Below are 10258 nucleotides of genomic sequence, written 5' to 3' on the forward strand. Positions count from 1 at the left end.
ATTTACAGATTCAATGCCATCCCCATCAAGCTACCAATGACTTTCTTCACAGAATTGGAAAAAACTACTTTAAAGTTCATATGGAACCAAAAAAGAGCCCGCATCGCCAAGTCAATCCTAAGCCAAAAGAACAAAGCTGGAGGCATCACACTACCTGACTTCAAACTCTACTACAAGGCTACAGTAACCAAAACAGCATGGTACTGGTACCAAAACAGAGATATAGATCAATGGAACAGAACAGAGCCCTCAGAAATAATGCCGCATACCTACAACTATCTGATCTTTGACAAACCTGAGAAAAACAAGCAACGGGGAAAGGATTCCCTATTTAATAAATGGTGCTGGGAAAACTGGCTAGCCATATGTAGAAAGCTGAACCTGGATCCCTTCCTTACACCTTATACAAAAATCAATTCAAGATGGATTAAAGATTTAAACGTTAGACCTAAAACCATAAAAACCCTAGAAGAAAACCTAGGCATTACCATTCAGGACATAGGCGTGGGTAAAGACTTCATGTCCAAAACACCAAAAGCAATGGCAACAAAAGACAAAATTGACAAATGTGATCTAATTAAACTAAAGAGCTTCTGCACAGCAAAAGAAACTACCATCAGAGTGAACAGGCAACCTACAAAATGGGAGAAAATTTTCGCAACCTACTCATCTGACAAAGGGCTAATATCCAGAATCTACAATGAACTCAAACAAATTTACAAGAAAAAAACAAACAACCCCATCAAAAAGTGGGCTAAGGACATGAACAGACACTTCTCAAAAGAAGACATTTATGCAGCCAAAAAACACATGAAAAAATGCTCATCATCACTGGCCATCAGAGAAATGCAAATCAAAACCACTATGAGATATCATCTCACACCAGTTAGAATGGCAATCATTAAAAAGTCAGGAAACAACAGGTGCTGGAGAGGATGTGGAGAAATAGGAACACTTTTACACTGTTGGTGGGACTGTAAACTAGTTCAACCATTGTGGAAGTCAGTGTGGCGATTCCTCAGGGATCTAGAACTAGAAATACCATTTGACCCAGCCATCCCATTACTGGGTATATACCCAAAGGACTATAAATCATGCTGCTATAAAGACACATGCACACGTATGTTTATTGCGGCATTATTCACAATAGCAAAGACTTGGAACCAACCCAAATGTCCAACAATGATAGACTGGATTAAGAAAATGTGGCACACATACACCATGGAATACTATGCAGCCATAAAAAATGATGAGTTCATGTCCTTTGTAGGGACATGGATGAAATTGGAAACCATCATTCTCAGTAAACTATCGCAAGAACAAAAAACCAAACACTGCATATTCTCACTCATAGGTGGGAATTGAACAATGAGATCACATGGACACAGGAAGGGGAATATCACACTCTGGGGACTGTTGTGGGGTGGGGGGAGGGGGGAGGGATAGCATTGGGAGATATACCTAATGCTAGATGACGAGTTAGTGGGTGCAGCGCACCAGCATGGCACATGTATACATATGTAACTAACCTGCACAATGTGCACATGTACCCTAAAACTTAAAGTATAATAAAAAAATAAAATAAAATAAAAGTGTGTATAAAAGTCAAGTGCTGTCTTTGTTCTGGCACAGCTTCTGACGTTAATCTTCTGGGTCTGAGTGCACTCAATAAATCCTCCTCCTTTTACCCCGTGGTCTCTCTGGTCCTCCTGATTCTGCAACTGTTGTGTCTTCCATGTAAAGTGAGTCTCTCTTAAATAGCATAGAGTTGGATGTTTTTTCTTTTTTATCCATTCCACCAATCTCTGTTTGTTGATTAGAAAGTTTAATTCTCCATTCAAGGAATTCCATTTAAAGTAATCACTGATGACGAAGGTCTTCCTTCCGCATTTACTGTACATTGTTTGTCCTTCATTTCTTCCATGATTGCTTGATTTTGTGTTCAGTTGATCCTTGTAGAAAAACTTTTTGATTGTGTTTATTTTTCCTTTTGTAATAGATATTTATTTTGGGGTTACAATGGGGATTATATATAACATCCTAAAGTTATAGTTATCTAGTTTGAATTAATACCAACTTAACTGTAAATGCATAAAAAATTCAACTCTGACAAAAGTATATCCCCTTTTTATGTTATTGATTTCACCAATTACATCTTTCTACATGGCATGTCCACTAACTTTGGCTTATAATTATATTTTATGCATTTGCATTTTAAATCCTGTAGAAAATAAAAAGAGGAGTTACAAACTAAAATTACAATAATGCTGGCTTTTATGTTTGCCCATGTACTTTTACCAGAGACCTTTATGTCTACATACAGTTTCAAATTTCTCTCTAGCATCCTTTTATTTCAAATCAAAAGGCTCTCTTTATCATTTCTCACACAGGAAATCTAGGAGCAATGAACCGCCTCAGGTTTTGATTATTAGAGAATGTTATAATTTCGCCTCATTTTTTAAGTACAATTTTGCCAGAAGCAAAATTCTAGGTTGCCATTTTTTCCTTTCAGCACTCTCATTATATCATCCCACTGCCTCCTGATCTCCAAGACATCTGATGATAAATTGGCCAACAGTCTTACTAAGGATCGCTTATATATGAAGATTCACTTATCTCTTGCTGCTTTAAATATTCTCTCTTTGATAGTTTGATTATAATGTGCCTCCGTGTGGCTGTCTTTGAATTTATTTTACTAGGAGTTTGTTGAACTCTTTGGATGTGTAAATTTACCTTTTACAGAAGTCACATATATGGAACCTTAAAGTATGTAGTCTTTAAGACTGACTTCTGTTACTTATCAATTTGCATTTAAAATTCAACCATGTCTTTGTGAGTCTTGATAGGTCATTCCATTTTGTCACTGTACAGTATTCCACTCTATGGGTGTGATATACTACAATTTATTTATCTGTTCATCTACTGAAGGACATCTTGGTGGATCATAATTGTTGCAAATTATGAATAAAGCTACTATAAACATTTGAATCCAGGTTATTTTTTGTGGGCATATTTTGAAATCTGTTACATGAATTTCTAGGAGTTATGATGGTGGATGCTATAGTAAAATTATGTTAAGTTCTGTGAGATTGTGAGTCAGTTTTGATTTTTCTGTTTATATTTTATTTAACTTCTCTTTAACTTAAGGTACAATGCTGTCAGCCCTCTTCTATGTTAGAGTTTAAACTGCTTTTCCACTCCAGAGTTTTTCACAATTTTGTCTGGTTTACTTGCTTTCCTTTATTTATTTATTTTTGTGTGTGTGAAGGGAGGCGACTTTAAATCCATGCACATTCACTGTCTTAAAAAGATTCTTAAGAGGAGAAGTGTCAGATTTATTCTATTTCTTAACCCATGTTTTTAATCTCCCTAACACAAAGCATACAAAATCATCTTGTATTTCTGATAGCTCTTGAAATTATTCTTTTAACTAGTCTGATCTAACATTTAGAGCAAATAAAACTAGAATTCACAGGCCCTATTTGCTTTGAGAAGGTTAATGCTAATGAATGATTCAGTTCCTTGTAAGGACTTAGACTGAAATTTAAGTAATCTGCCACCAGAAGAAATATGATATTTAAGTGAGAGAATTTTTTATTGTCCTGAACAGCTAATCATAGTAATAGTAAACTAGATTAGAGATTATATTATATGTTTTATACAGAATGCTAAATATTTACAATGTCAATTTTCTGCAAACTAACGCAGTTAACATATTGCATTTATTGTATTTAGTTTTTTATTTTTGTACTTAACAGTAGTCAGAAGACAATCTTAGTCCAAATAACTAAGAACAATTAAATTATCTTGTTTCTGTACTTTATTCTACATTTCTTCTTTGATTAACTCCCATTTTCACCACATAAGAGTAAGTGTCAAAGTTAGCCCATCTTATTATTTCACCACACCTCATTCAAATAAAATATTTTCATTTGCTTCCCCCTAAAATCTTCTGGCTCTGACCTAAAAGAAATATGATATAAAATATCTTAAAGATAAAGCAAATAACTTACTCACCACCAAACACATCTCAAACTTGAAGTTTTGGCTCTATTTCTTTGATTAACAATGTATTACCTTACTATTATGAGTACTATCTGTAGTCATAAGTCTAAGTACATAATGTACTAAGTACTTTATGTGCAATTTGTGATTTAATTTTTTTCTTTTGACAATTTAATGGTAGGTACTATTATTATCACTTGGTCATTTATCCTTACCACCTGTCTTAATAACTATCAATTTCTTCCAATTTCATCATAATCGGACGAATTTTATGATTACTATCTTTCTGGCTCTCAGATAGTAGACAAACTCACTCCTGATGTTTTTACCCTGGTATGATCTCTCAATTTTGGTGAACTGTTTCATAGACATGTACGGCTATTGGGTGCCTGTGGCTTCTCTGTGTTTATGTCACTGGTAGGAGGAATGGTGATTATTATTAGGAATTTTCTTCAAGAAAGATTATAATAGGGAGGTAATTAAATGTTGCGGTATAATAATAAAACAATTCCTACTCACGTCCAGCCCCACCTTTGGTGTTTGGCCAGAGATGCTTAAAAGGAAAAAGATAATTTTCTCACTAATTGAGCTATGGACAGACTTGTCTCTTGTTAGCTTTTCAAAGCAGAATTTTAAGTCTTTACAAAATAATAGGTAACATTTAGAGAATATTTTGAAAAGGAAAATAAGAAAATAAAAATCATCTGTAATTACACCAATCAAACAGAATCACATTTAATAAAATGTTTTAGGTATTTCTTATCTTTTCATAAATAAATGTTAAAATGTTGTCATGCTTTATATATGCTTTTACTATAATTTGAATGTTTTAAATAATATTAAATAGTCTTCTAAAACATCCTCCCTAATGATCTTAAGAATTCTGCAACATTTATGTCCTATAATTTATCTGATTAAGCAAAATTATGGAATAATGATGGAATGTAAGCCTTATATTCAGGAATAAAACAGAAGCAGAAATTCACAGAGACTTAGAGCGATTTATTTAAGACTAGGAAAATCTTCCCACAATTCCTGTTTCTTCTTCCATGTTTGATGGCAGAATATTAATTTGCCAGGACTATTTTGTTTAATGGTGTAAAATGCATAGTAGTAAAATGTGAGATAGAAGTTGAATCAAGAATAACACAAAAGTTCAAAAGTTTTTGTTCTTTCTTGTCATTTTTATGTAGTAACGATTCAAACTTAATAATCCCTTCAAAAATTATGGAGTAAAAGTAGGAGAAATGGACCTAAGGCTATCAGACTGTTAAAGAACATAAAGCTAACCTCTTTATATATGTGGAGAGATAATAGAAAGATAGATGGATAGATAGATGACACATTAGATAGATAGATAGAAGACAGATAGATAGATAGACACCCATGGTGGGTATGTGTGTGTAAAGTATGCCTTGCTCCATGTCTCAGGGCCTGGATGTCCTAACTTGGGGAAACTGTGACTGTTAGCTGCCCCTCTTCATGTTGTGGCCATTCCTCATGTAGCTGGTCTGTGAGGAACTCTGAGTTTCAAGTTCACCACCTCAACTTGTAAAGTGAGCTTGTCTGAGATGCTGGGGGCACTAGGGCTGCTGCCGCTCTGGTGCCTGCACTGCTGTGATAAACAGCTGTTTTGAGTGGGGTGTTCTCAGAAGGGGAGTCTCAGGGCATGACCCAAACTGTATTATCTTACACAGTGATCTCATTTGGCAGCCAATTCTCCAATTTTGCATGTTAGAAATCAGACATTTCTCTAAGGATTTGTGTTTTAGATGTGATGTGAGGCTGTTGGGGAGTAGTAGGTGACCTATTGAATAAAGGCCCTTTACTTTGTCCCCTGATGTGCTTAGCATGCCCAATAGTCTGTAGGGATAATTTGGTGAGAACACCATTTGTAAATACCTGGCCTCAAGGTGCTGACGTGATGTCTTTATTTCCATACTGTCCTGGCCAGTAGTCATCTTGCCCCAAAGCCCTTCCTTATTGACGGGAGCAATGGCAGCTCTGGGAGCCTAACCTGCTTAACTGAGGGATGTGATGCTGGGTTGATTCAGCACTCCTACCCTTCCTGGAGCATAGCTGGTGACTGCTCCAATGATTTTGAGTCTTTCCTCTTCCTCTTCCTCATTTTCCTTTCTTCTTCTCCAACTATAAACCACATTCTTGGAAAGCTTCCTGACTACTGGTCTAAGGAAGCTCTAGCAACATCAACTTAAATATTTAATATACCAGGTTTAGTAAGCCTCACTAATTGCAGGAAGAGTTTACAAAAGATATGAAATAGGAGTCACTATATGCATTGACAATATGTATGCTGAGTGAACAATATGTACCAAAATGAATAGATGAGAGGTGTACATTGGGGTGTGACTTGATAATCTAGCAGGTCATGGGACTAGGGGGCTTATGGAAAAGACAGAGAAAGAACACGCAAACAAATTAAAAAACACTGAGAAACACCTAAAACCTGTTTAGAAACAGAGGGGAAGAATACATATTAGATTATACTTAATTTGTATTTTCCCCCAGATTTCAGACTTTAGGTGCACTGACCATCTCCACTCTGCAAACCTACTTCTAATTATTCACATATGATAATGTGAGTCTATGCAGATTGTTCTCTATAGGGTGGTTTCAGGGAATCATATAGGCATGGTTCAATACATAGATTTTGAATGAATGCTTGTAAATCTTTTCATGTCTCTCCGTTTCCTTAATGTGGTAGCAAAGAATACATTTTTATAAATAAAAAGGCGCTAGTACACATCCTTAATGGCAGCAAGTAGCAAATGTGCTGGGGAGACTGGCTGTCACTCTGGAATCTGTCCCAGGTGACAATTGCCTGTACAAATTGGGTGGAGAAGACAGCTTCAAAGAGGAAAGGAAAATCGTAAAATCCAGGGTTCTATGAGAGAGAAAGATAGAAGTGGAGGAGAAAGTTTCTGGCTTGAACAGGGTCAGCAGATGGCACAATGCGGTCAGCTCCCAACTCCAGAGGTAAGTATGATTCTCCCCTGCTTATAATCCCAGTGAGGAGAGGTGACCTTCCTGTGGTCACACAACTTAGCAAAAAAAAAAAAAAAAAAATCTGGGACCAGAACCCAGGCCTTTGTTAGGTCTCTCCTTCCTTTTAGCGCATTGGCAAATTGTACAAGGAAAGTAGAGGTGGAGATGGGTTCATGTACAACAATATGGCATTCAGTAAAGTGGATCAGGACAGGAAGTTTTATGATTTAGGGAAGGTGTAAGACAGGAAAGGATCATTGCCCCCAGTCAAAAAAGAGAGCCCTTGACCACCAGTTAGAGAATCCCCCAAGTCCCTCTTTGCCGTAAGTCACTGAAACTGAGATCTAGGGCAGGGCCTCTGTGAGTCAGGAGCACTTAACCCAGTGGGGAGATCCCAGAACAGGATATTTCCTAGTTTGATAATCACTGTCAGGCCAGTTGTGGATAAATTTGCATTTGGCTTAAGAAATTACTGGATAAGTGTAGCTTTTGGCAGTTACACTTTCTGCTGGGAGGGGTAGCAGGCCCTATAAAGAGGTTTTCTGCTGCACGACTCCTAAACTCCTGGTACCTAAGCACCGATCTGCCTTGGAGAACGTGGTGAGTCGGCCTCCTGGAGTTCCTCTGTTCTTTGTGCCCTGAAATGTTGAATTTAATCTGAATACAGCAAGTTTGGTTGATCCAATCCTATGAATGTTGATTTGATGCTACTTAGTGGATGGAAATTTAAGATTAGAGCACAATGATATGCTATTTTAGCTTTCTTTTAGTACAGAGTTAGGTGTTCATATGGACAGATAAGTTAGTTAAGGGGAAAGCTTTGATTTGAAGAAGAAAAAATAACAAAGTATTTTTCTTTTTTTCTCTGCTTTTCTGGTGTCCTTTTCAAAGGTTTATGTCGTAGCAGGTGTGAGAGCATGCAATTCTTCCCAAACAGTCGTTTTCTGTGTGCCTATGTCAACCCACTGGGATTTTACAACAGATAATGATAACAGGAATAGCTTGTGAGATAGCCCTGGGTATCTGAACTTGTGACTGCCTTTCTTGAAGATGTTATTTTCATAGAAATAACATGCTTGGTTGTTTACTACAGAGATATTTTCTTTGGAAAAATTATATGAGAAAACACAAGAGTTCCCAGGGACAATGAAGTAATTCGCTGAAGTGGAAGTGAGAAGCCAGGGAGTCTTGAAAAGGGAATTAAGAGTTTAAATAATTTCTTGGAGATTGGAGAAATAATATGCCATGGTATTACATAAGCTTTGGCTTCTCTCTCTGGAGGATTCCCTTCCCGTGAAAACTGTCATATAATTTCTTTCAGATTCTGAGACTCCAGCAGGATGTCTTATCAACAGCAGCAGTGCAAGCAGCCCTGCCCGCCACCTCCTGTGTGCCCCACGCCAAAGTGCCCAGAGCCATGTCCACCCCCGAAGTGCCCTGAGCCCTGCCCACCATCAAAGTGTCCACAGTCCTGCCCACCTCAGCAGTGCCAGCAGAAATGTCCTCCTGTGACACCTTCCCCACCCTGCCAGCCAAAGTGTCCACCCAAGCGCAAGTAACAGCTTCAGGATTCATCAGGAGCATGAAAGGATAAGGATAATTGGCTCACCTCTTTCCACAGCTCCACCTGCATCTTCTCATCAAAGCCTACCATGGATACACAGGGAGCTTCTTTCCTCTTAGCCTGTGATCTGCCTGTGGTGATCTCTGATAGCAAAAGGTTTTCTTTTTGAGGCTGCCATACTGCCACTGTCCAGGTGGAGACTGAGCAAAGGAAGTCCTCGGCTGTGCCAGCTCCCAGAGCTTCAGAAGAAAGAGCAGCTCTCTCCCTGGGAACCATTAGAGAATTCTGTTGATGTTTTCTGTGTCTGTCTGTCCCCCGGGCATGAGCTTCTACCACCTGTGCAATTGTCACTTTTCTTTCACTCCCTGAATAAAGAATCTATGCATATATATTTGTGAATGGATCTTTTGTTTCTTTTCAAATATGCTTTATTAGCAATATTTTATAATCACTTGGGTATATTTCCACTTTTCTTTCATCCACAGACAGGATCTCACAATTTGGGACATATCAAAGATTATTTCTGTATTTTTTAATTTTTATTTTCCTTAATTAGTGTTTGATTGATTTGAGGAACATATTATTCAACTTCTCTGAATGTCAATCTCTTTACTGCAAAGTGAGCAAAATAACATTTACTTAACAAACTTGTCTAAGGCATAAAATTGAATTACTATCTGAAATTTTATTGGCGCAATGCCTAACACATAATTAGCTGTCATTTGATAGAGGTTTATTCGCAGCAACATATCATCATTGTTTCCACCATTATGATCATCATCATCATCAACATCATCATGATCATCATCATCACTCCCCACGACAACCACTACCATATTTGTTCCAGCAACAGAGTGGCTTGGTTGTAACTAATATAGAAAATAAGAAGACTCTCTTTGCTATTTTTTATTGATTCCTAATACCTATACACATTTTGGGGTACATGTGATATTTTGTTACATGGATCAAATGTATAATGATAAAGTCATGATATTAGGAAATTTAGGGCCTTCATCACCTTGAGCATTTATCATTTCTCTCTTTGTTGGAAAAATTTTAATTCCTCTCTTCTAGCTATTTTGAAAAATACAATATGTTGCTGTAAACTGTAGTCACCCTACTCTGCTGTCAAATATTAAAACTTACTCCTTTTTTAAAATTTTTTATTATACTTTAAGTTCTGGTGCATGTTCAGAACGTGTAGGTTTGTTACATAGGTATACATGTGCCATGGTTGTTTGCTGAACCCATCAACCCATTATCTATATTAGGTATTTCTCTTAGTGCTATCCCTCCCATAGCCCCTCACTCCCCAACAGGCCCCAGTGTGTGATATTCCCCTCCCTGTGTCCATGTGTTCTCATTGTTCAACTCCCACTTATGAGTAAGAACATGCGGTGTTTGGTTTTCTGTTCTTGTGTTAGTTTGCTGAGAATGATGGTTTCCACCTTCATCCATCTCCCTGCAAAGGACATGAACTCATCCTCTTTTATGGCTGCAGAGTATTCCACGGTGTATATGTGCCACATTTTCTTTATCCAATCTATCATTGATGGGCATTTGGGTTGGTTCCAAGTCTTTGCTATTGTGAATAGTGCCACAATAAACATACGTGTGCATGTGTCTTTACAGTAGAGTGATTTATAATCCTTTGGGTATATACCCAGTAATGGTATTGCTGGA

The 10258-nt window shown here is 37.3% G+C and overlaps 1 protein-coding gene across 2 annotated transcripts; it reads left to right on the top strand.

Moving 5' to 3' along the window:
• The first annotated feature begins 1626 nt into the window (after positions 1–1626).
• LOC101130182 (small proline-rich protein 2F) lies at positions 1627–8964 on the top strand. 2 transcript variants are annotated; one of them, XM_019036806.4, is made up of 2 exons: positions 1627–1742; positions 8333–8964. In XM_019036806.4, exon 2 carries the CDS (start codon positions 8352–8354, stop codon positions 8568–8570), a length of 219 nt encoding a protein of 72 aa, XP_018892351.3. In that variant the 5' UTR covers positions 1627–1742; positions 8333–8351; the 3' UTR covers positions 8571–8964. The 2 variants fall into 2 exon arrangements, with proteins under 2 accessions (XP_018892351.3, XP_063561794.1); XM_063705724.1 differs by lacking the exon at positions 1627–1742 and adding an exon at positions 7569–7611.
• The last annotated feature ends 1294 nt before the right edge of the window (positions 8965–10258 follow it).

The sequence above is a fragment of the Gorilla gorilla genome, chromosome 1 (genome assembly GCF_029281585.2).
Source record: "Gorilla gorilla gorilla isolate KB3781 chromosome 1, NHGRI_mGorGor1-v2.1_pri, whole genome shotgun sequence".
NCBI lineage: Eukaryota > Metazoa > Chordata > Mammalia > Primates > Hominidae > Gorilla > Gorilla gorilla.